Consider the following 27,825-nt stretch of genomic DNA (forward strand, 5'->3'; position numbering starts at 1 on the left):
TTTGAATCAACAATTACGAATGGTAGAAAAAGTTATTTCTTGTCATAATATACTTCTGACCGCTTTGCTTTACAAGGAGATACATCATCAAACGACATTCTATTGTACAGCTGGACTCTAAATAAGTTTGGTTGTGAAAATCAGTTCAGGAAAGCTGATAATTATCATCGATACGAGTCGAGTAAATAACCTTCCGAATTCGGCATATTTGTTTGCAATACATGTACACACGTAAGCTTATAACATTTGGCAAAGAGTAAAGTATCATTAACATGACTATATGGGACAAAAATTGAGTGGTGACATGTAAGCTTAGATGTCTAGCAATATAGCATTTATAAGGGGCTGTGCAATAATTATGAGCCCTTCCCGTTACACTTACAATCTGCATATTATGTAGGTAACCTAGGTAGGCATGTTTACAAAATTTTCAAGTAGGATATTTCACATCGAAATTATTTTGTTTAAAATGGTGATTATTTAACTTAAAAAATGCGGGGTCAACCATGTCTGTAGGTCAAAAATTAGCGAAGTTATGGGCAAATGTCAGTCGACCATCATTGACAATGACTTACTGTAAAAAAATCATGTAATGCATCATTTTTCACCACGGCGATCCATTTTACACAAAGGCGATTTTATTTTATGAAATCTAACTTTCACTGCATGCTGACTTCTATATCAAGGATAAAGTACGGCACTTTTTAGACTACGTCGTCAAGTTTCTGGTGTCCAAATTTCAATTTTTTGTATTTCCCTATGGGGATTACACAGTTAAGCCATTGACTTTGAGCTGCTGTGGTCCAAACTTTTTGGATTGAATGTCGCCCTCTATAATAAGGAATGTGAACATGTCTAACCTAGGCAAACCTTAGTTAACACATTTACTAGTCAGCGAATTCGCCGAGACCGGGGCCCCAACACAATGCATATTTACATAGAAATTTGAATTTTTTTCGAGAATAGGTGGGTGAAGGAAACCTACATTTAAATATGTTTTCTATACTTCACTTGACCCAAATATATGATTTTTATGGTGATAATCAAGTCGCACATGGAATTTTAGAGGATTTTGATAGCAGTTCCATTAAAAAAAAGCTGCCATCGCCATGAGACTAAGATCTAGAAACACCCCCGAAATGGGAATTTTGCTAGCTGAATCTTTTTGATGAAAGTCAATCTTTGACAAGATGTAACTTTGCTCTACGGAAAGTGCTATGAAAAAAAAGGTTTTCAGTTTTGGCTTAGTTTACTCAAGGGCTTTAATTTGATATATAAAACGATGCAATTTGATGGCAAATTTGAATTCACCTAGGATACCTATATTATGTAGGTATGCTAGGTTAGACATGTCCACATTGCTTTAAATAGAGGGCGACATTCAATCCAAAAAGTTGTGTCCACAGTAGCTCACAGTCAATGGCTTAACTGTGTAATCCCCATAGGGAAATACAAAAATTTGAAATTTGGACACCAGAAACTTGACGACGTAGTCCAAAAAGTGTTGGTACTTTATCCTTGATACAGAACTCAGCATGCAGTGAAAGTTAGATTTCATAAAATAAAATGCCTTTGTGTAAAATGGATCATCGTGGTAAAAAATGATGCATTACATGCTTTTTTTGTACAGTAAGTCATTGTAAGGCATTGTCAATGACAATGATGGCTGCAGAAAAGTGCAGTTTTTTAAAAGCAGACATTTGCCCATAACTTCGCTAATTTTTGACCTACAGACATGGTTGACCCCTCATTTTTTAAGTTAAATAATCACCTTTTTAAACAAAATAATTTCCATGTGAAATATCCTACTTGAAAATTTTGTGAACATGCCTAGCTAGGTGAATTCAAATTTGCCATCAAACTGCATCATTTCATATATCAAACTAAAGCCCTTGAGTAAACTGAAAACCATTTTTTCATAGCACTTTCCGTAGCAAAGTTACATCTCGTCAAAGATTGACTTTCATCAAAAAGTTTCAGCTAGCAAAATTCCCCAAAACGGCATTTCGGGGACCATTTCGGGAAACACCCGTGTTTCTAGATCTTAGTCTCATTATGATAGCAGCTTTTTTTAATGGAACTGCTATCCAAATCCCTCTAAAATTCCATGTGCGGGTAACTTATCACCATAAAAAATCATATATTTGGGTCAAGTGAAGTATAGAAAACATATTTATGTACGGTAGGTTTCTTTCTTCGGGCACAAGTTTTAAATTTCTATGTAAAAATGCATTGACATTATCGGCGAATTTGGCTGACTAGCAAATGTGTTAACTAAGGTTTGCCTGGGTTACCTATATTATGATTATCTGTGGTGCTGTGGCTGTGCTGCTCTCAAATGGCTGCCTGAGCCTGAAACGCACAACGGGGAGGGTAAAATTGGGGGGGGCAAGAAATTTTTGGTGAGCCGAAAGGGGAGGGCAAGCCGAGAGGGGGGGGGCCGGGCAAGCGATTTTTGGCCCGCATTCATGGGGCGCCTTTTTAATAAAACGCTCTAAAAAGGCTTAGCTGCCCTAGCCTAGCCCTAGGAAAACACTACGGAAATGCTTAAAGTTAAATATGCAAATTTTCCTGCTCGCTTAGCTGCACTCGCAACATACATCTGGACCATTTGAAGTTTGTAATTTGAGATCCCAAAAATTTGGCATGTTCAAGGGGGGGGGGCAAAGAATTTTTGGCGAGCCGAGAGGGGGGCAAGCGATTTTTGGCAAGCCGCTTTTTGAAATTTTACCCCCCCTCATAATTATTGCACAGCCCTAATACACTTACAGTACCGGTACTAAAGTTCATTTTTTATTACTTGGTCTGTGCTGTGCGCCAAGGCTCCCAACACATGCAACAGGCAAGCGTTACTCGAGAACTCGCTTCAAATTTGCACACGGTATAGTTACGCATTCGATGCTAGAGTGCGTTGCTATCGTTATTCGGTCGGACGGACAGCGGTGCAATTTTTTGCACCAGGTTATCTGTTAATGTTGAAATTTGGATGAAAGTTTAATATTTCGATGAGTCAACGGTATCTTTTGTGCAAGATTTGCCCATTTTGGACAGTCTAAAATTTTATTGAAGTGTAATTTTAGCAACATTTTTGATGCAATTGCCTGTCGTGATCGGTTGTGTGTTCTTCTAAACTTCATTGCTTTACAGTACACAGTGTCATGCTTCAGCGAATCCGACTAGATTTTGAATGCAATGCAATGGTCTCTAGCCTAGAATGTGAAGCTATCGGTGTGCAAATTCTTGGCTAGACTTCTCGAGCAAGCCAAGCGTAGATGAGCATACACACAGAAGAAATAAACAATCACACTGATTGGCTGATCAACGCACTTGACAACAAGCCGGTAGTTAGCTAAGTAGGCGACCTTGTCACTTCGACGCGATCACAATTCAACAGTGCATACCTGGACCATGGAAGTAATAAAAAATTAACTTTAATAGCAAACATGCAAAACATGTAAACAAAATGAACCTTCTGAACAAATGACCCAAGGAATCCAAAAATGCACTTTAAAATGACACAGGGTGTAACACTAAGAAGAAACTGAAAATACCAAATATTTTAGGAAAAAATGGAAAATTTGAAAACAAATTAAAAAAAGTTAGGTGTACCCTCACATATTTAAAAGTTACATTCCTCTCAGTCAGAGCTTTTTATATATAGCCTCATAGGGTTCAATAAAATGAAAAAAGTTTTGCGCCAGCCTCTTTCAAGGCATATTTTCCCATTGACTTCAATGTGTAACCCAAACGGAAAATAAAATATGCAAAATTGCTTCTCAAAGCAAATTAAATTACCTGGAATATGATTGTAATTGTATGGTGTTAAAGTATTAGGGGTGTGATTTTCGGGTAATTTTGTGCCCGGGTACCCGGCGCATTTTTCGGGCCGGTAACCGGGTACCCGTAATTGCAACAACAAAAAAAATTTACAATTTTTTTTTTTTTTCAAAGTTTGTTTTTGGTTTTGTAGTGTCTCTGGACCTAGACCTAAATGCTAGGATCATGGTTGACTAAAAAAAAAAAAAATTCAAATTCAATGCATTTTGATATCATTAATAGAGTATGACATGAAAACTATGTATCAATTTTCATATTAAAAACACAAAACAATGTGCAAAATTCAATTTTTTTTTAATTTTTTTTTTTAGGTCAACCAAATTTTTTTTTTTTTTTTTTTTTTTTCAGGTACCGGGCAGGGAATTTCCTGCCGGGTAATAGAATATCAGGCGGGACTCGAATTCCGGGACTCACTCACACCCTTATAAAGTATGCAGTTTAATTAAACAGGGACTGTCTTTTGGAATTTGCAGGAGAGCATTAAATAGCTCTTCTGGAGCTTTCAAGGAGAGTTGTTTAGACAATTTACAATAGAATGTAAGGAGAAAATGGTTAACTAAGGAGAGCTAAAAATCACTCTCCTATATCAGATTTAAGGAGAGCAGTAGAGAGTGATTGCTCCTGTAGTCCCGTTCTCCTCAAAAGGCAGTCCCTGGTTTTGTAAAAATATGAAGGACCTCATGCATCATATGACCCCTGGGGTCACTTTTATTAAATTTGCTCCTCCTGATCATCCTCCACCCACACATTATGCTAATTAGATGCTAATTATTCAAATGTTAAGGGGTAACACCCCTGGCCAATTTTGTGCCTATATTTGTATTTTTCTCAAAATTTATAGCACATTGGTGACAAGTAAGATAGGCCTATGTTTATTATAGGGGCAAGCAGTGTTCGAAATATGCCTCAAAAAGTTACAGGCCAGCCGGGCTTGACCTTAAAAGTTACCGGCCAGCCAGGCCGGCAGCTAGATGCCAGTAAGAAAAGTTACCGGCCAGGCCAAAAAGTTACAGGCCAATGGCCGGCTAACCGGCCCTATTTCGAACGCTGGGGGCAAGGACTACATCTACTGCACTGAACATTCAGCAACTCAAAGCAAGTACCTTATTGATTTATTGATCAAATATTGGTTTTCCCTCATTTTTGACTGTAACTCCACAACTGTTGTCTGTGCTGAAATAAAATTTCCAGTGGAGTAGTTGTTGTCCTTGCCCCTATAATATACATACCTTACTTGTCACCAATGCGTATAATTTCTGAGAAAAATGCAAAAATAGGCACAAAATTGGGCAGGGGTGTAGCACCCCCTTAATATCTTTTTGCAACATTTATTATGCTAACTGTATCGGTCTCATCACAAGCTTTAATTTGACACCACTGAGAAAATGAAAAAGATGAACCCCACAATGTCGCGTGCATGTTACATCTCCACCTATTTACTGGCCCAACTCAAAACGCATGGCCGTATGCAAAAAATATTGTAGGCAGGGCCGGGGTAACATAACCCAGATGTACCGGTACTGTGGTTCGTCTCAAGTTCGGTAGTGACAGGTGCATATTTCCCTGCACGCAGTACCGTACCACGCACATAAAGATAATCGTGCAGAGTGTACATGTGTATAGTTTGTCCGCACTCTTGCGGCGCAACCATAAAAATAGGCATGTCCACTAAAAATTGAAGTACTTTTAAATTGATTCAGACCTAACTTATTGGCTGGGAATTGATGAAAGAAACATTTTGGCGTTTAAATAATCTTAATCGGACGTTTCATTCCAGAGATATGGCCTTTCGAGTGTCACGGTTTTATATAGGGCTGCTAGAACATGTTAAAAAGTTAAAGTCCAAAAAGGAATACTAACAGAAAGTGCAACTTTAAGGTACTTTTTCTTAATGTATTTATTAACTTGCGTTATCTGGAACATTATATTTGCTTATAACAACATGAAAATAAGATCATCCTGAAAAGTTAATCGATTTTGTTGACATACAACAAAAAATATAAGACCTCAAAACCCATGGTTTGTTTGGTGAAACCTCAAGCATGATCATAGATGGTCATATGGAAAATATCTCCATAGAGGAGATGAACAATAAGTGCATTATTTCAAATGAATAGCGGTAGTCTTAAACATTGTTCAATCTTTTAAGGTCAGCACATTTTATCTTCAAAAATTATTATATTTCATCATGGCATAAGTTTGGTAACATTAATCACTACCAATTTTGAGAAATTTGCTCCAACTCAAAGGTTATCTTTACTACATTGAGCAATACACTGTGTGTGTGCATGGAAGCCATGATGGATAGCATACATGGCATATGAAATGGACATGGTAGTGAGAAGTACACAGGGAAGTGCATGATTTGAGATGGGCCGCGGTAGGCTTAAACATTCTTAAATTTCTTAACATCCTGCACATTTTGTCTTCGAAAATAGTTAAATTTTATGAGTATGTAAGTTTGCTTGTCTGATTCACTCCAAATTCGGAGATAATTGCATTTGAACACCTGATGCACGGAATGGTGTCACTTCAACCTGTTGTAGTTCTCATCTCATTAAATTTTTCATTAAAAAAGTTGATCTCTTCATGAAGGAAGGTCCTCTCTATTTACTGACCAAACAGGAAAAAGTTTGGTTAATGTTTTCTGGTGGAATCAGGAATTTCTTGAAACACCCTGATATAGGCATACATTTGGATCAAAACAAGTATGTATGCCATTTAACAGGCCTGGGATTTCTTGTATCGATCAGTTTCTCCATAGACAATACGTGTGTGAGTGCACGCACACAGTAAATGAAAAATCGTTCTAGTGGAAACTGTATTGACAGTGGGCATCCCTAATAAAAAAGCATTGACTTCACTACCAAATTTGATGTTAACCACAGTATAGTATTCGCTGCCATAGTGCATGTTAGTAACCATTGGTTACTGCTTCAAGCCTGGTCTCATACACAATCAACATTCCGAATTATAATATGCTATAGCCTTCATGTTGTGATCATTGCGATCAGTGATTCGTAACATAGAAAGTGTGAGCCAATTTACCTGGCAATGGTCATATTCTAACGTGCACTTCGCCAGCGAATAGTATGAGAACCAATACCTGTTCTTATTTTTTTTAATTTCGACATAGGTCGTAGAACAGGTAGGGGGTAGTCTACTGTATACAATACCAGGGCACTTATTTTGTTGTTTTATTCTTTATTTTGCCAAGTAGCAGGTACTTTGATTGATGGTGCAGGTGGCACGTAATGATGGACCCAAGCCAAGATACAGATGCCATGAGTGGTATAGAACCACTAGAAAGCAGCACAGCTACATCAGCGCTATTGCAAGCTTCTCCTGGCTCAATTTCAAACGGCAAACTGTCCATCAGTTTTGGCAGTTATCATAGTAGTTTACAATCATCTCCAAAGAATCCAGAACACTTCAAGTGCAGGTAAGTGGACAAAGGTTTTTCCCCCACAAAGTGCCACAATTTCTGGGATTAGTCAAGATTTTTTATTTTAAATTTTTCTAAAAATTTATGACTTTGGAATGCTTTAGGAATGAATACAGATAAAGCATTAGATACATGTAACAAAGATCACTTTCAAGTCTTCTTGTGGTACTCTATGTTTCGCATTTGGGAAGAAGAAAATGGTTATCCTCATTCTCCTCAAGCACTGTTGGAAAAGACCGAAAACTACTAACAATGCTAATTTACATTGCAGGGAGAAAGCATCTCCCTCCCTCCCTCATCAATTCATGAAAATCCTCCCGACATGAACCAAAAAATTAATATTTAATATGTGGACTTTTGTTATTTTCTGCTTTTGATGTTTGGTGCATAATGAAGAAAATAAAATTGCATTGTATCAATTTTGCATTGCATATGACATCAATCTAATATAGTTTGAATCACAGTCAAGATAACTAGAAGGCTATATATTTGTACACAAATACGGCTATACCCGCATGTTATCGGTTTACACAAACTTACAGTCCTTATTTGCTGAGGACTTATTGTCAGTCTCTCTAATTCACAGTGAAGCTATGCAATTTGATAGATTGAAATTCACAATATGCAATTTGATTAGGGGAAAGCTATTCCAGAGGGAGTATGTAAATTAAATCGAACAGCCATTTCAGAGGGAGTATGTAAATTAAATAGAACAGCTATTTTGGGATCATTTCAGAGGAGTATGTAAATTAAATGGAACAGCCAAAGGTATGTAAATTGAATGGAACAGCCTTAACGCTTCACACATGGTATTTCCAATTATCATCATCTATAATTATTATAGGCCTAATACGCCATTGAAATTCACAATATGCAATTTGATTAGGGGAAAGCTATTCCAGAGGGAGTATGTAAATTAAATGGAACAGTCATTTCAGAGGGAGTATGTAAATTAAATAGAACAGCCTATTTTGTGGCCATTTCAGAGGGAGTATGTAAATTAAATAGAACAGCCAATGGGTATGTAATTTAACTGGTACAGCCTTAACGTTTCTGTCATCTATATTATTATAATTACGCTATTGTCTGTGAATGGGGTGGGGTGGGTGTTATTAACAATATAATTCGCAGGTGCAATCTGTGTACAAACTCTGAGCACTGAAGCTGCTTTATTTGATGATAAACGGACGGCCCTTTTTAACATTTGGGGCCCTGGCCCATAATATTTGACTTATGAGGCTGTACACATGTTGAAGTATAATTCTCAAGTGCTATCAGTAGACTCAAGCTGGGCACTGTAGCTGCTTTATTTACTGAGTAACGGCTGGCCCTATGTTTTAGCGTTTGGGGCCCTGGGCCCATACTATGTGACATATGGGGCTCATATATGTACATAAAACAATATAATTCTCAGGTGCAGTCTGTGTACAAACTATGAGCTCTGAAGCAGCTTTATTTGATGAAAAACGGCCGGGCCTTTGCTTTAACATTTGGGGCCCCGGGCCCATAATATTTGACTTATGGGGCTCATGTGCATTAGGGTGGGCCGAAAAACACCTTTTTTCTCGGATCGACTTGGAACTCTCGGAGAATTTTACTAGGGTACATACTACTATTGTGCTAAAATATCAGTAAGATCGGAGCATGTTTGCGCCCAGGCAGTAGATTTTCACAAAATCCCTACTTATTCACCATTTCTTACTGTATAACTCTATATAGAGAAATCAGTAGAAACAATCTGGGAAAAGTAGGCATTGAGATGACATCATAGCCAATATTAAACAGTTTTGGTAGTTTGTTTAGACCCTCCAGAACATCACCAAATAGCAAGCAGTCTCCAATTGGTTACCATTATTTTTTGCTAGAGACCTGTATTTAGTTAAATATTGATGATATTTGAGTTGCTAAATTAAGGGGTAGGGGTAGCATTATGGAGCATTTCCCCAGTTCTACTGAGTCAAATTTCACAATCTTGGTCTTGTTGGGTAGATATGAACTGCAAAAGTACAAACAATACATGAGATATGAATTTAGAGCCGCTCTGACATGACCAGGGGTTAAAGGGTCATGTGACGCCTAATTTGTAGTAATTTTCAAGGCTGTGTGACCTTTTGACCTCTGGTCAAAACATGGATAACCAAAAATCATATAGCATTTATTTTTGGCAATGCTGCAGTTCATATCTGTGCAACAATGCCACATTTGGGAAATTTGACCGAGTAGAACTGGAAAAATTCTCCATAATGCTACCCCTACCCCTTAAAATACCAACTCAAATATCATTAATATTTGACTTACATGCGTGTCTTTAGCGAAAATAATGGGTAACCAATTGGAGACGGCTTCCTATTTGGTGATGTTCTAGAGGGTCCAAACAAACTACCCAAAGTGTTTAATATTGGTTAGGATGGCATCTGAATGCCTACTTTTCCCAGATTGTTTCTACTGATTTCTCTATATAGAGTTATACAGTAAGAAATAGCAAAAAGTAGGGATTTTGTGAAAATCTACTGCCTGGGGGAAACATGCTCCGATATTACTGATATTTCAGCACAATACTAGTATGTACCCCAGTAAAATTCTCCGAGAGTTCCAAGTCGATCCGAGGAAAAAAGTGTTTTTTGGCCCACCCTAATGTGCATATGTTGAAATATAATTCTCAAGTGCTATCAGCAGACTCAAGCTGGACATTGTAGCTGCTTTCTTTTACGGAGTAACGGCCGGCCCTATGTTTTAGAGTTTGGGGCCCTGGGGCCCATATTATGTGACACATGGGGTTCATATATACGTATAACAATATAATGCTGAAGACCTATTAGTGTACCAAATCTAAACCCTGTAGCTACTTTATTTGCTGAGAAACGACCGGCCCTTTGTTTTAACATTTGGGCCTCTGGGGCCCCTAGTCTTAAACATCTGGGGCCAAAATGGGCAGAAGACACATTACAACTTAGGGCCCATACATGTGCCACATATGAGCCCTAGTGCCCTTGTAGTTTTATAGCTGGCCTTGTTAATCTGTTGCCCTTATTTTAACATTTGGGGCCCTGGGGCCCATAATATATGACATATGGGACTCATGTATACTTGTATATATAGAGTACCCCTAGAGCTATCAGTGTACCAACTCAGGGCCCTGAGGCTGCTTCATTTGATGAGAAACAGCATGCTTTGTATTTTTACATTTGGGCCCCTGGGGCCCGTGACCTTTGACCTCTGGAGCCAAGATGTGCAAAGGATAAATCTACGGGGTAGGGCCCATAAGTGTATCACATATGGGCCCTGTGGCCCTTATAGTTTTAGCACTAGCCTTGTCAATCTGTTGCCCCTTTTTTTAACATTTGGGGCCCTGGGGCCCATAATATATGACATATGGGGCTCATGTATATACTTGTATATATAGAGTACCCCTGGAGCTATCAGTGTACCAACTCAGGGCCATGAGGCTGCTTCATTTGATGAGAAACGGCATGCTTTGTATTTTTACATTTGGGGCCCGTGACCTTTGACCTCTGGGGCCAAGATGGGCAAAGGATTCATCGACGGGGTAGGGCCCATAAGTGTACCACATATGGGCCCTGTGGCCCTTGTAGTTTTAGCGCTAGCCTTGACAGAATGTTGTGTTTGATGGAGGAGAAGAAGGAGAACTAGAAGGCTATATATTTGTACACAAATACGGCTATACCCGCATTTTATCGGTTTACACAAACTTACAGTCCTTATTTGCTGAGGACTTAGGTTGCTGTTGTCAGTCTCTCAAATTCACAGTGAAGCTATGCAATTTGATGGATTGAAATTCTGTCATAATTTGATTAGGGAAAAGCTATTCCAGATGGAGTGTGTAAATTAAATGGAACAGCCATTTCAGAGGGAGTATGTAAATCAAATGGAACAGCTATTTTGGGACCATTTCAGAGAGAGTATGTAAATTAAATGGAACAGCCAAAGGTATGTAATTTAAATGGAACAGTCTTAGCGCTTCACACATAGTATTTCCAATCACCATATATAATTAAATTATTATAATACGCTATTGAAATTCACAATATGCAATTTGATTAGGGAAAGCTATTCCAAAGGGAGTATGTAAATTAAATGGAACAGCCATTTCAGAGGGAGTATGTAAATTAAATGGAACAGCCTATTCTGTAGCCATTCCAGAGGGAGTATGTAAATTAAATGGAACAGCTATTTTGGGACCATTTCAGAGAGAGTATGTAAATTAAATGGAACAGCCAAAGGTATGTAATTTAAATGGAACAGTCTTAACGCTTCACACATAGTATTTCCAATCACCATCTATAATTATTATAATACGCTATTGAAATTCACAATATGCAATTTGATTAGGGGAAAGCTATTCCAGAGGGAGTATGTAAATTAAATGGAACAGCCATTTCAGAGGGAGTATGTAGATTAAATGGAACAGCCTATTTTGTGGCCATTCCAGAGGGAGTATGTAAATTAAATAGAGCAGCCAATGGGTATGCAATTTAACTGGAACAGCCGTAACGTTTATGTTATCTGTATTATAATTACGCTATTGTCTGTGAATCTGTTTTCCCTACGTGTATGGGGTGGGATGGGATGGGTGTTATTAACAATATAATTCTCAGGTGCAATCTGTGTACAAACTCTGAGCCCTGAAGCTGCTTTATTTGATGATAAACGGACAGCCCTTTTTAACATTTGGGCCCCTGGGGCCCATAATATTGACTTATGAGGCTCATGTACATATGTTGAAGTATAATTGCTATCAGTAGACTCAAGCTGGGCACTGTAGCTGCTTTATTTACTGAGTAACGGCTGGCCCTATGTTTTAGCGTTTTGGGCCCTGGGGCCAATGGTGTGACATATGGGGCTCATATGTACATATAACAATATAATTCTCAGGTGTAATCTGTGTACAAACTCTGAGCTCTAAAGTTGCTTTATTTGATGAAAAACGGCCGGGCGTTTGCTTTAACATTTGGGGCCCGGGACCCATAATATTTGATTTATGGGGCTCATGTGCGTATGTTGAAATATAATTCTCAAGTGCTATCAGCAGACTCAAGCTGGACATTGTAGCTGCTTTCTTTATTGAATAACGACCGGCCCTATGTTTTGGCTTTTGGGGCCCTGGGGGCCCATATTATGTGACGCATGGGATCTCATATATATATACATATAACAATATAATGCTAAAGACCTATTAGTGTACCAAATCTGAACCCTGTAGCTCCTTTATTTGCTGAGAAACGACCGGCCCTTTGTTTTAACATTTGGGCCTCTGGGGCCCCTAGACTTAATTAAACATCTGGGGCCAAAATGGGCAAAAGGCAATTTTCAACTTAGGGCCCATACATGTGCCACATATGAGCTCTAGTGCCCTTGTAGTTTTATAGCTAGCCTTGTCAATCTGTTGCCCCTTATTTTAACATTTGGGGCCCATAATATATAACATGTGGGGCTTATGTATACTTGTATATATAGAGTACCCCTGGGGCTATCATTGTACCAACTCAGGGCCCTGAGGCTGCTTCATTTGATGAGAAGCGGCATGCTTTGTATTTTTACATTTGGGCCCCTGGGGCCCGTGACCTTTGACCTCTGGGGCCAAGATGGGCAAAGGATAAATCTACGGGGTAGGGCCCATAAGTGTGCCACATATGGGCCCTGTGGCCCTTGTAGTTTTAGCGCTAGCCTTGACAGAATGATGTGTTTGATGGAGGAGGAGAAGGAGAAGAAACCATAGAATGGCAATATACCCGTTCATGATTCGCATGCGGGTATAAAAAACAGCATTCAAAGGGAATCTAGTAAGGCACAATGAAGTTTTTGCTCAAATGACATGTTCTATTCATATTTTGTTTGGTAAATATAGCTACACTATATGCATATTCTTTATACATATCGATTTGTTATCAGATTTTCATAATACATCCCTCTCATTTCAGAGAAAGTCCAAGAGGTAAAGATTTAGATGTAATATCACCACTCCATCACCAGCAAGCATCTCCACCGCAGTCTTCCACATTAATGAGAAATTTAAATCGTCAGTTTGACCCACCACCAGTATCCACTTCAAGAAACCATCCACCTGTCAACCATCCCACGACGACAACTGATTTCAGCTCAATGCCAAATACGCCATTCACGCATGCTCCTCTTCCGGAAGAATCTAAGCGACTTATGGCTTCTGCAGATGAAGTGATGTTAAGAGAACGCAGTATGAATCCGTCATATCAACAAAACACAGCAGCACCTGCACATACAAAGCGGGAATTGTTTACCAAAACAACACAAGATTATAACAGTGGTTTGTATAGAGCTCCACATTCCACAGCGTACACAGCAGCGAGCAGATCGTACAAGTCATATGAGCCAGTGAGTTTGGATGATAAATCGGTTCCTTACAGGAGAGGTGTTGAAAGTTTGCAACATGGTGATCATTTGGCTCCGCCACAAAGGAACAGGTCCAACGATGCTGCTGAATCATCGGTGAAGAAACATGATCCTCTATCCGCTGACACAATGAGTAGAAACTACATGGATAAAACAGTAAGTGAGGATGAATCAGTAAGGTCCAATCAGAGTTTCTGCACATACTATTCTGGCCAAGGTGACAAAAAAACATGTTCTATGGACGGATTTGCCAAGTAGGGTCGTTCGACCCATTTTTGTCTTTTTTTTTAAAGAAATCACCGAAAGCTTGAAAAAAAATCTTTTAAAAAATTTGCAAACATATTTTGACAAATTGTTGCATTTTGTTTTCAAAAATTTCTGTCAAAATCAATCCACTTTGATAAAAAAAATGGATGGTTTTAATTGCACAGCAAAAAATTGAAAAATCTCCAAAACAGAAAATATTTTGTGTGTGTGTATGAAACTGAATAGGTGAATTTTATCATAATAGCGCCTGAATAAAACATAGTTAGTAACTCATTTACTTCTCAATTTCTGACATTAACCATGGTATCTAAATTTGATAGCCTCAGATCACTTTCGTATTAATAAATGTACATCATGTACTTCCAAAATCTGACTTTGCATGAAATTTAACATAATCTAGTAATCACTGATTATGCCTTTAAAAGATCCTCATCAATATATTTTTTTGTATACGGTATATACCGGTACATCAAGATAATATAAACTCTCATGCACATGATGTGATGAAAGAGGTGTCTCTTTACAGTGTCTGATTAATGTTTGCATAATTGCAGGATCAATATCAACCAGCACATCATCAGGAGATTGCAGAAATGGAGAGAGTCCGAGAATCTCTGCATCAAATGCTTAACACATCATTGAAGAAGCAAGGTAGGAGCTTGACTGAATCCTTCATCATGTACCAACTTTATGTGCATGTTATTTTGGCTATACTTGCACTGGTTACTGAAAAGCAGTGTCTAAAAGCACAGAACATACAGTCAGTCTACTCTGAAGTACAAAGTAATGATGCGGACACACACATTTTGCCGACTTTGAAGGCACTTATACCTGCAGCAGAGACGCAGCACTACGCACTGTGTACGCGGACTATGCGCGCATTGTCACTATGTACTTCAGAGTGGACAAACTGTAGTGTTATACTTTGTTGCACATCAGGGCAACTTCCAATGCACCTGTTGTCAATAGTATGCTGTTTTTAGACAATTGTTTGCTGAATCTTCCTAAATTGAATTTCAGATGCATCATGCAGGTGAAAGTCATGTCAGAGAATCAGTTCCACAGATTTCTTTTGGGAAAAAATATACGGCAACAGTACTGTTGATATTCCATGGGCAACTGTTCTGAACTTCTGACATTCTATTGTCTGATATGAATAGTGACAAACTATGCTTTCTGTCATATCTTCAGTCAGTGTAAAGGGCATGACTTTGGAATACCTGCCACCATCTCAACTACCCAAGAGTTAGGTTTTAGGGTTAAGATTAGAGTTGGGTTAGGTTTCATATGGTTACGATTATGATTAGGGTATTAAACAAGTACATGTAGGTTCAATGTAACTATAAAGATTAGGGTTTAATACAGCAGATTAGTGATAGGGATAGGATTTGAGTGTGATGGTAACCACTGTTATTATTAAAAGTGTCTCCCATTAAAATGTCAACATAAGTTACAAAAGATATAAATAATCTATATTTTACCTTATCACTTGTAGATTCTTCTAGAAGTACACCCACTGACCTGCTTGCTGGAGCATTACCACATCAAGACAAGTACCAGTCTGATTCACTGGACAGCATCAAAACAGATGCTCTGCTAAGGTATTAGGAACAGTGATTGATATCTGTAAACATTAATTTGTCTCCTATCAAACTTTCCAGGAAGTGTTTGATGATGATGATGATAACCCAGACTTTCTGTTGTAAGAAACTTTTGAAAATCTTTGAAACATGATGTGACCAAATATCTTTTTCAAATATAGTGTATATGACTGTAATGTCAAATTACAAATTAATCTAGCTAGAAGCATCTACAGTCAGTTGCTGTCATAAATGAAATTGACCTTAGCCATCCACACCATTTAGGAAATGTGTAGTAACTTCTGTTACAGGACGGTCTGCCAGATATTCCGATCATATGATAAATTAGTAGCTTGTGCTACCACTCTATCACTGGTACATGCAGGTTGCCAAAATATTTTGGCCTGAATCGCGGGTCAAATAATCGAAAAGGACCTTCATCCACTATTTCAAACGTGGATGAAGGTCCTGCCAGTAGAACTGGTACTGTGAGAGCATGGCAAGGCATGGACAAGCTGGAGCAAGTAGCTCACTACAAATATGGCTTTTTTAAGATTACTCTGTCAGTTACTATCTTCTTCAATGATGATGACTAACATGAAAATATTACACTAGAATCATTTAAATGATGTCAGCTTTAAAATGTAACATAATATTTGAATGACTCTACTAATCTTTTCACAGTACCAGACCTTACAGCAATGACGTATCGCCTCTCAATGTTGACAGTGGCTTCAGTCTGAATGCATTCAAAAGCTTTGCCAGTAATGTGAGTCACGATGCTGCAGAGACAGCTAAAGATCCAACCCTGAATGCAGAGAATCATATGCTAAGAGATAGTCTGGAGAAAGAGAGATTTAGAAGAAAGGTACTAACAAGATATTTTTTTCGTCTGCATTATTTTACAAGTCGATCCTGACATGCAGAGTAATTTGTTCACGCTTCATTTGTTTTTGGATTCTGGTATTGTCAGAAGCATGTGTTGTATTGCTTGCTTGTTCATTGGAATACCTGCTTTTCCTAAACATGTGCACAGGTGTCTTAGATGTAGTATTGCTGATGACTGCATTGCATCAGTAGTTCAAACAGAAAAATATAAAATACAGACCCACCACCATCATTTTATAAACTTGCCTTCACATCACACAAATTATTATTATGTGATTAAAAAAATACTGTAACATTTGAGCCTACATTTTATTCTTCATGTAAAAAAATGCCAGGTTTATTCATAGTCTGAGCTCATGAATTGCTAAAATAAATTTTAATTTATGCCCAAATTTAGGATAAATTATTATGTATATATGTTTTTTCTCTTGTTAGCATTGTGAAAAACAGATAGGTGAGCTGCAGAGTAAACTTCTAGAAACACAGCAGCAATTAGCCGTTGCCTTATCAACAGATAAGAAGAAAGATGCCATGATAGAGCAATTAGATAAGGTGAGTTGGTGTTATATTCAGTTTTATTCTTCATGTAATTTGTAAAAGAGAGCAATAAAGTAAGTGGATATTGTAGTAAAGGTTTAAGGCCAGAGTAAGGGGAGACACATTCGTCCACACCCGAATTTGAAATTTCGTGATATTTATCAACACTAAGATGTATTCTTTCACTTGAAACTGATAAAAATACAACTTCCTAATATTTACTTGTATTTTTGCTTGATTTATTTCACTCTTTTCAACTCTAAAAGTCACATGGCTCAAGACAGCTTAGTAAATTGGCGGAAATAATGAGCGGTAATGCTTGTAGCGAATCTGCGAAATATTGTGATTATCTGCGCGATTCGCGTCACATGACACGGCGCAACTCTGCGCGTATGTCCAACGCAGTCAAGGCGCATTCGGTATGTTGTTAACGCCAGCAAATGTGATGTAAGCAAAACAAAAATTTTCAGTGAAAAAAGCCACTTAGATTTTTTAATTATTTTGGATTTAGGCGCACTAAAAACAGACATTATAGATTCATTGGTGCAAAAAGATGCATATTTAGACCATGCACCAGATACAGCTTTTACAAGCGTGAAAGTCTTGCCGTTTTAAAATATAAGGACGTTTTGTGCATAATTTTGACATTTTTTTACTAAAATGTCGATTTCTCAGAGTTCATTTTTAACAATATTGTATGACTTTTGTGACAAGATAACTCGAAAAATATGCAAGCAAAAGGTAAACCTTTTGCACTATCGTTTAGAGCACATCAAAGTCTAGGGAAGGTTTTCTCATTTTTTCAAAATATTTGTTTTGAACAAAAATATACACCATTATGTGCAATTTTTAGCTTAATAGAGTGACAAAATTGCTTTTTTCACATGTTTTTTGCTGTATTTCGAAAAATAAGACGAATTTCAAAAAAATAAAAAACCCTTCCCTTCTCCATGAAAAACTAACTAATTTTTTTTTACTCGAACGGATTTTTTTAAAGTTGTCACCAAAAAATTGGGGTAAAAAAGTGCATTTTTGTGATTTTGACGTCACCATGGGATTCCTTGACTCATTTCCTTTCCAAAAATGTATAGTTGTATATACTTTAGACATACAATTCAAAAATAATGATGCTCGAAAAGGTCCATGTTCTCTCCTATTACTCTGCCCTTAAAATGACCTTAACGATGAGTTTTAGATAATTAGATAAAGTTAGTTGGTATAATAGTAATAAAATGACCTAAACCGATGTGGTAACACACCTCAAACCGTGGACATGTACCTACACATGACTGTCTCTGCGATCTGTCGATAGATGCAGGATGCCGGAAATGATGTAAAAGCGCTATTTATAGAGGGCCCACTCTTAGCGGTATAGGGGGGTGTACCCCCTTAGATAGCACTATTTCATAGTACACAGTATGTCGATTCACTTCAGGAATGAGTGTCCTTGATTGGATAGTATAGTGCTTTTTTACTTTGTACATCCTCGTATGGAGGCGCTTACAGGCAAGTGTCCACAGTTGATGTGAAGTATTGTATTTCATTTGCTCCAAAATGTATTCACAAATCATTACCAAAAAAGACAGGAAATGTGGTATTTTATAATATATTACAGATAATGCACCATCTGCACTTGCACAGTCCTGTACATCTTCTGCAGTTTGAAGCGGAAATATGTATGGGTGTGTGGAAGATACACATTATGCATGCATGTTGCCTGTACTATGATCAACTTGTAATAAGTGAGACTTATTCAGTTTATGTTACTGTGCGCGTCAAAGTCCAAACTCTATGTTTGCTTACATTCACATAAGTTTGGGTCGGTCACGCAGTGCATAGTTTGAGTAGGTGCTGCTCCCAGCTATGTGTACGCCATTCTATATCAATTCACTATGTTATATGTCCCAACTGTTACGACCTGATCATAGTATAGATGTGATGTTAGTGAGGGTGATGTCTTGCATGGTGGTACAAATATATGTAAACTGTTAACTGAATTTATTGTTGCCCTCACATTTAGACATTGGCTAGACTTGTTGCAGGTTGGAAGAAGCAAGATCAAGAAAAAGCTGATGCCATGGAACAACTCAAATTACAGAAGGAGACCTCAGAGAGCAAGCTCCAAGAATTGCAAAAAGTAAGTTTCCTTACTGTTATTTGTGAAGTGTTACAAAGACACTAAGGCGCAGTGCAAAGCAGGTAACATTTTAAGATTTTTGCATTGAAAGGTATCAGTGAGCATTCCTGCACAAATGATAAAGAACTGAGCCTCTGGATTCCTTGATAGATTCTTGAACACAGAAGAAGTCAAATGTAGCTATATTAGTAGGATTTTTAAAGCAAGTGCAGTGCATATGTAACATGGTATAGCAGCCTGGTATTGTGTGGCAAAGGCAATAAAACATTGTGCCCAGTTTCAGGTTTGTGCTTTACCTGATAAACTATCTGGAAGTATAATCTATCATTGCCCCTGATCTGTGAACAGATACATGGAAGCTTCTAGAACACTGCCCCTATGAATCTATAATTTGGTTCACCTCAAGTTCGGTAGTGGCGTATGTGCATATTTCGCTTGCTGCAGTATCGAATCACGCATATGAACTTAAACACTCTGAGTGTACACACCCGCGTTCAGGTGCAACTTGACGGCACGCTTGCGGCAAAACCACGCAAAAGCATTGACGTCGCTACCAAACTTGAGGTGAACCAAATTATAATTAGATCTGCTTGAATTTTTATCATTAATTTTTTTTTTGTTATTATGTTTTCAGCTATGTTCAAAGCAAACTACAGAAGTAAATGAAATGAAGAAAATGCTTAGAGACATTGAAAATCAGAGCAAACAGGCAATGGATGAATATGAATCTCAGGTAAACCAGGGATGGTGTATAAGGTACTGGAAATGGCTTCCACTCATTGTACCATGCGATTTGCTAATTTACAAATTATCTTCAGTTGAGCAAGCACACATATATGTGACACAATCTGGTCCATGGGGGCCAAAGGAGGCATTTTTGAAAATTGAGTTACTGTAATTATTACATTATACATACAATAGGCTATCATTTACTGAAAACACCATTGGTTCTAAAGTTATGAAGTTTTTTGATGTCTATTTTCTTATGTATTTTACTGTTTTTTACTCCATATTTTTGCCTTTATCTCAGTTTCAAATTTGCCGCCTTTGGCCCTCATGGACCAGATTGTGTCACAAATAATAAGTTTATTGATAGACCCTGATTTGAATCGCAGCACAGTTACAACATGGCGCGTGGCTTGTCATGCAAGATGCAAAAGGAGCCTATATGATTGCCTGTAATGAAAGGCTCTAGAAATGATGTAATAAATCATTAAAAACATTATTTTTAAGAATGATTGCAGTACAAAATGTAATATACAAAGCGGTATCATTATTGATAGTGGAGGTGTTGATGCAGATCATTTATACATGTAGTCTGATTTTCTGTATCTAAAAAGTAAACTACTAATTCCATAATTATTGATAATTGCCCCATTGGTGAGTTTGCCAGCAGGGTAAACCATAGTACACACTTTCAACAGTGCTGTTATAATACTCATATCATGCCTGTGAATTGACATGTGGATAACGGCTAATTGCTCATTGCCTCAAAACTGCTGATGAAGGATTAGGATTAGGATTTTTTTTTAAATTCAGTTATTTATAGTGCGCTATGCTCAGGCACAATGCATAGATGTTGATCCACAAGCTTTGGCACACTTTACAGGTTGTCGCTAACCACTATGGCCCCACAACATGCCATAAATCATTTAACAACAACTCAAAGACTTTGCAGCTTTAAGAGCGCACACCCTAGACATTCCACAACCAGGATCAGCTCCCCGGGTTTTGTACAGGTTAGACAATTAGCTAATTAGTGTAAAATGTCAACTTTTGTGTTGATTTGCAAAATAAAACAAAGAAAAGTGATTATTTTAGCAGTATTCAACCATTGATGATGCTCAATTTTAATGGCGATGTTGAAGGGAGATTACAGTAAAAAGGTACATGTAAAACAAAAAAACACTTTTAAAACATGTTTGTTTTCACTTTCCAGTGCTTTCTAGTGGAAAACGGAAATTCACAGAAATCATACAAGTTGTAACACAGATTTTAAATTTTGTAACATGGAGAAATTGTGGCTTTACATACCTATCTGTACATGCCTGTGTTTTGTTTGTGTAGGTGGCTGCATTGGAGCAGGAGCGATCATCAGTGACGGAACAACTTCAGCGAGAACAGCGCAAAGTCCAAGAGTTGCACGCACAGCATGAATCTGTCATGGACAAGTCACAAAGATTACAGAGGGAATTGCGACAGACTCAACAATCACTAGTACAGGTACAACATGCCTTGAATTGTAATTTTTTTGGGCACCATTTTCAAGGACACTGGGCAAAGCCAAAGGGCACCAAGGCCAACAAGTGATAATAATCAAGAATGCCTTGAAGTTGACAAAGATCTTGGGCACCAAGGCCAAAAAGGAAAAAGGGCAGGCAATGGCCTTGGTGGCTTCCCTGGAATTGGAGCCCTGAGGTACAACAAAAATTTGAGTTCAAAATTCCTCGTAAGATGTATACTCAAAAGTAGCATACTCATTTAATATAATTTAATATAATTTACTTACTAAATTTACAAAAGTGTTTGGACAATTTATATGAGAAGTTATTGTTTGGATGTGGCTTTACCTCACTCACTCACATATATTTTTTGTCATATCAGATATTTTAGCAAATAGAAAAATTGATGCAATCTATAGACAATTTGATTCATCAAGCATTTTGGATCTGATTAATTTTGTAGGAAAAGGAGCACCAGCAAACATCAGAAGAATCATTGCATGAGCAGATGAGATCTTTTGAGAAGGAACAGATGCAAGTTCTTAATAAAGAAAAGGTACAGCAGCAACTTCTAGATCAATTATATTCAACTAATTGGTAATATCAATAAAGTGATTGTTGAAGACAGGGTGTTAGCTAGGATTTGACAAGCGCTTGTCATTTTCACCAAAATTAACTGTCCAAAATTTGACCCTGAAAACATAAACCAGACCTCTGCCCCTTCTTTGGGTTCAGTCAGTTCAAATAGCTATTGTCTTGATTTACTTGTCTGGCCTTGTTTTGAGTTTACAGAACTTTTTCATGCATTATTTATAGAATTTAGCATAATGTCACAAGCATTAGTTTTGCCTATCCCAGAAGCAAACTGCATGTAAAAAATGACAGGTGGTGGGTGACTAGCTAACACCCTGGTTGAAGACTTTTAAAACTTTCATATATAAATTCAACTATAGGAAAGTTTTTACACTTCGCAGATTTTATGTACATGTACGTCAATATTAATCATTTTTATCTCAAAAGAACAAAGTGATTTGAATTGATTTGATTTGGTGTAATGTTTTGATTCCTTATCTTTGTATTAGGCTCGAGCTGAGGAGCAAACACACAAAGCCCATGAAGCGTGTCAGCTATTGACAGCTGTACAGAGGGATGTAGAGAAATTAAAGGAACAATTAGAATCAGCTATAAGAGAAAAGGTAAGAATGTATTTAATTGTACATGCTAGAGAGTTAAGAATAGGAAATGTTTGAACTGTCAATGTTCTCATTACTTTGCACTGAAATTTTTTTGAGAAATTTTGTGTTATGTATTGGACAGTTCAATCTTTTAGCTAGAATGTCATAGCTAAGCATGTAAACATTACACGGTCTTACTGTGACACGAACACAAGGCTCGTGTAACGTAAGGAAAATATGGCAGATGAAAACACAAACTGGTAAAAAAAAGTTGAAGAAATAGGAAATTGCTCTGTAAAATTAACCACGCTGAGACTCACAGACACTTTGGCAGCCCTAATAACTCTTTATTTATCTCTACTGTAGTCCACAAATATTCCAACTTTTTTTCCAACAATTTTATTCAAGAAGCACCGGTCAATCAGTATGCAGTCAGACGGGGTTGAATGTGACCTGTGTTTACGTTACACTTTCGTTTAAAACTATTCGCGTAATGTAAGAGAAACTAGACGGGATAATTCATGCCTAGTCATAGCAACTGTGTTGCACTTTGCTATGACTAGGCATGAATTATTCCGTCTATATAGCTAGTTTCTCTTATGTTACGTGTTTACGCTGTGTACGCCACACGGACAAGAGAGTGCCGTTCTTCTCTGATAGCTAGTGTAGTAGATACACATCTGTTACTGAGCCATAGATATAGACATTGTGATCAGTGTAAATCATAGGATATTTTATGTTTTCTATTTTGTAAAGGAAAATTCCCAACTAGAGCTCAACTTGCAGCAAGCTCGCTTTGAAGCCGGACAAAGGAAACAGGAAGCTGAGTGGCAAGAAAACTCGGAAAAAACCATGAGCCAGAGGCTGACAGAATGCCAGGAGAAGGCGCAGCAGTCGGAAATAGAGCTTCAAGAGTCACACAGAGCACAGATATCAGATCTACAAGATCAACATCAGAAAGAGGTGGATGAGTTGAGGACGGTTCACCAGCAAGAAATCATGCAGAGGGAAAAAAGATTGGAAACACTGAGACAGCAGTATCAAGAGAGGTTGGTATGAAAGAAAGGATTATCTATAACAGCAGGGCAAATAATGGGTGCCTAATAATGTATTTAAAACAAGTAGTGGGTTTTTAGCAGGTTCACCGTCGGACAAGTTTAGAACTGTCAAGCTTTCGTCAGGAGTAGCTCTGACTTCTTCAGGACAAAGTACCTAAGAATGAGACATGTAGACTGCCCCTTGTCTACTGTTGACTCTGAAAAGAGCCGTTCACTGAAGACTGCCCCTTGTCAACAGAGAACAAGCAGATCTCGCCTATCTGCTAATATAAAGGTTTTGGTGGCTCTGAAAAGAGCCGTTCACTAAAGACTGCCCCTTGTCTACAGAGAACAGGCAGATCTCGCCTATCTGCTAATATAAAGGTTTTGGTGGCTCTGTAAAGAGCCGACTGTCCCTTGTCTACAGAAACAAGCAGAACTCGCCTATCTGCTAAATATTTAAAGGTTTGGTGGCTCTGAAAAGAGCCGTTCACTGAAGACTGCCCCTTGTCAACAGAAAACAAGCAGACCTCGCCTATCTGCTAAATTAAAGGTTTGTTGGCTCTGAGAAAGAGCTGTTCAATGAAGACTGTATTTAAAATAGTGTGTAACAAGTTTCTTGAGTATATTAAACCATGGGGTTCATTTATATGGGTTGGAGTTTGTATATTTTTCAATGATATTCTGTAATAGTATTGGGTTAAATCAATAGTTTCTTTTGCATAGTCTCAGACTCTGAGGTGCACTCTATGCACCTGTTTAGATATATGCTTTTGATTTAAGAAAATCAGAGCTACAAAACAGTATATTATTTGCCAAGATTAAAAATTTATATTGAATTTTCATATTCAGTAGAACATCCTGATCAGTGCATACTTCACTTAGACTCATGCGTTCATGTGTGTACTTGTAAATACTGGCAAACAGAGAAACATACCTGAATAGTCTTTGTGTAATGGTAGGCGCACAGAGACCAAAGATGGCAATGGTTCTTAGACATTGTTGGAGGTGTAAGGGTCAATGGGCTATATGCTAGTTGAAATCCATACATCCCCTATGGAAGACATGACCTTATAATCTCCCACACAAGGGTGACCATGGAAGTAAGACTACCTGTGGGCTGCTTGGTCTGGCTGATAAAAGTCAAATTTCACACAGTTGGCATGCATAGTGCATGGTGCATTCTGGGTATGCAGTGAAAATCTTCTTTGGTGTGCACATGTATTGGGGTGATTGGGCCCTACAGTTGTGAGACCTGGGTCTTGAAAAATTCAGACATTGTACTTGAAACCCACCTCTTATTTGTTGTTTACTCATTTATTATCTATCACAGATTGGATGAGAATCAGGAGGAATTGGCTAGAATTACCAACAAGACAGAAGATGTCCAACACGAAAAGTGAGTTTTCCCAAATTCCCCGCATATTTTTTAACAACACTTCTGATTATTTCATGGAATTTTAAATATTTTCATTGGCAACCTTCTTGGTTTGTATATGCTGGGCTTGGCTCAGTGTGTAAGATCAAATCCCTATCAGATTAGCCTAAGATACTCAACATATTATTCAGAATGCAGCTCCAATATCCAGAGCCTATAAGAATAGCCCTAGCAATGCAGCTTTCACAATTGACCTTTTTGGTAAATATCATAAGCCTCTGCGAGTAGAACTGAAATGTAGTCATTGGATGTCATGCCGATGCACACATCGTTTAGTGAACATTTCTCAGGTCTACTTGCAAAGGCTTATGGAATTTACAGAAGGTCAATTAAATTTGGGTGAACCAAGGTGAAGTTATAATCCAGTATATTGCAGCAATGGAGTTGATTGTTCTTTCCAAGGGAACAACACAATTTGTCTCATTGGCCAAAAGTTTCTCTGGTGACATATATATGAATTAAAATTAAGTGAAAGGAAATTTGGAACTCAAAAAATGTTTAGTCAGCTGGTTCTGTGAGGGAACTACAACAATATGCGATCACATGATCTAAAATGTAAAGATTTTATACTGCTGAATATAACAATGGAGTTTAATGGATCTGCTATGTTGCTTCTTTTTTTCATGTATTCAGGCCACCTTATATTATAAAACCTGAGTCTCAAAGCTGCTGTGTCGTTAGTGTTATACTCTTTGAAATCAAGAAATTCATTTTTTATAACTATTATTGAACAAAAGGCAAAAATAAAACTCAGCATGTTTTTCAAGTTTTCAACACAGAATTATTTTGAAGCAGTGATTTTGCACAAAATTCTTGTGCCAAAACCAGTACTGACACATAAAATAAATTTAAAAAAATGCATTTCTCACAAGCTTTGAGACCTCTGGTTTTAATTAAGGTGACCTAATATGTTGTCTTCTTATACACATACCTCTCTCTTTCAGGACCCTTCTTGTTGGCAAGCTACAAGATGTTCTTCAAGCATATTATAGTGGAACCTTAATAGATTCAGAGACCCTGTCACCAAGTCCAACACACCCCAGTCAGGTATGCTTGAATAATGTATCTGCCGACAACAGTATTTTTAGTATATCTCCTTATAATAATAATACCCAGATGTAGAAAATAAATTATTTCCTAGAAAGTTAAAGGAGGATTTTGAGATCCTAGCGTCCTCTTTTTATGGCAATTTTCAGTAGATATCCACGCAAAAAGCTTATTCCCAAAATTTGAGTTGATTCTGATTTTGCGTTTGCGAGTTATGCATGACTATGTTTATTACACTGCTCTATAGGCCATGTTGTAATTTCGTTCTGGTATACCGGTTCTGAAGTTTTTTAGTTTTGTGATGTCTATTTGTTTTTTTACTTAGTTTTGCCTTTTATCTCAATTTCAAATTTGCCGCCTTTGGCCTCCATGGACTGAGTTGGCTTTTTTGATCTGTCCATAGCTCAGATAGTTCGTATTAAGAAAACATACTTTAACAAATAAAATGATATTCAACCTGTATTTACATTACTACAACACTGTTCCTATATATTTGACCATCATTTGTTTTGTTCCTTCAGACATCATCACCTATTAGTAAACCTAGCACTGTTACACCATATATATTTGAAGAGCCACCGACTACTACATCAGGTGCACACCGAGTGATGGAAAAGCATTTACCTTCTGGCTTAAATACAGGTAATTAAATCTTGTTTAACCCCCTGAGCACTACCTGACGATCTAACATTCCCTCTGATTGGTCAATTACATGATGGCTTCCCTTTAATCACCAATCAGAATGGAGCTTTGCAAATAATTCACCCCAATTTTTGTGTGGTGAAATTATTCTAACAATGTTGCTGATTGATCCAATTGATAATGAAAACTTCTTTTTGACCAATAGGCAGGTAGTTCTCATGGGTTAATGCAAAAGAAGTGATAGGTTTTATTACAGCAAGATAATTATCAAAATATTAAGTTGCAAGTTGAAATTACAATGTGACATTTTATTCAAAAATTATCGAAAGCATCCATGGTGTGTCGATGGTGAGTGACCTGATTTACAGCCCAATCCACGTACCTGCATGTACTTAACTCCATCAAACTGCATATTTTGGATCGGTGAAGCTCATATTTTCCTCATAATCCTAGTGTAATTTTAGGCCTGAAATGGGTTTCTTTTAGGAGAAATGAACATAAAATGTGGGGATTAGTGGTATATCACCTTCTAAGTCAAGTATTTCCTCATTTTTTATTCCTGAAATTTACGCATTATTTGTTATTTTCGCCAGCGTTAGCTGGCTATGATCTAATTCGGAGATCGTCTTTGTTTGCTAAAGAGATTACGGGTACTAGCATTGGTTTGAATTACTTTGCGGAACTTTTTATGGTGAAAATATATAATAGACCTGTTATTGGATTTGTAAGAAAAAGAAAGTATGTTTTGCCGTTTCAACGAATGAAAACGAGTGAGAATTTCAAAAGTTATGGTTTGAAGGAAATATGGCATTAAAAGTTCATGCCAGGCCGATAATAGTTTCCACAGCATATCAACGAAAGAAAATTATAGAATCCTTGTTATCAGGCGTTCTTAGATTTACATTCGCAGACCTCCTGGAGGTCAGCACAGCATGAGATGTGAGTGTATTGATAACATGATTAAAACCTTTATGGACGTAAAAGTCAAAGTAAAAATATCCTATAATCTGTATCGTTTTATGGATAAAAATGACTCAAAATGTCATTTATGAAATAATTTATATCTTAAACATCAGTTTTGTCTTTTCAACGGAAAAATTGATGCAATTTCAGGGCCTATTTTTGATATGGGTATAATTTATATACATGTAGGCCTATTATAATTGAACAATATCAGTCTTTATAC

General features: G+C 37.5%; 1 protein-coding gene across 2 annotated transcripts in view; it reads left to right on the forward strand.

Annotated features, from left to right (window-relative positions):
* The window catches only part of LOC140155341 (uncharacterized), a 37,572-nt gene continuing 9,747 nt past the window's right edge, over positions 1-27,825 (forward strand). The window contains exons 1-16 of one of the 2 annotated variants that reach the window (XM_072178139.1): positions 1-231; positions 7,058-7,279; positions 13,222-13,825; positions 14,491-14,587; positions 15,432-15,537; positions 16,201-16,384; positions 16,840-16,956; positions 18,962-19,078; positions 19,713-19,811; positions 21,146-21,301; positions 21,764-21,856; positions 22,383-22,496; positions 23,232-23,524; positions 24,846-24,911; positions 25,895-25,997; positions 26,519-26,639. In XM_072178139.1, coding sequence (XP_072034240.1) covers positions 7,092-7,279; positions 13,222-13,825; positions 14,491-14,587; positions 15,432-15,537; positions 16,201-16,384; positions 16,840-16,956; positions 18,962-19,078; positions 19,713-19,811; positions 21,146-21,301; positions 21,764-21,856; positions 22,383-22,496; positions 23,232-23,524; positions 24,846-24,911; positions 25,895-25,997; positions 26,519-26,639 — 2,458 coding nt within the window. In that variant the 5' untranslated portion in view covers positions 1-231; positions 7,058-7,091. The remainder of the gene's footprint in view (positions 232-7,057; positions 7,280-13,221; positions 13,826-14,490; positions 14,588-15,431; positions 15,538-16,200; positions 16,385-16,839; positions 16,957-18,961; positions 19,079-19,712; positions 19,812-21,145; positions 21,302-21,763; positions 21,857-22,382; positions 22,497-23,231; positions 23,525-24,845; positions 24,912-25,894; positions 25,998-26,518; positions 26,640-27,825) is intronic. The other variant, XM_072178140.1, reaches the window with a different exon arrangement.

The sequence above is a fragment of the Amphiura filiformis genome, chromosome 6 (assembly GCF_039555335.1).
Source record: "Amphiura filiformis chromosome 6, Afil_fr2py, whole genome shotgun sequence".
NCBI classification, from domain to species: domain Eukaryota; kingdom Metazoa; phylum Echinodermata; class Ophiuroidea; order Amphilepidida; family Amphiuridae; genus Amphiura; species Amphiura filiformis.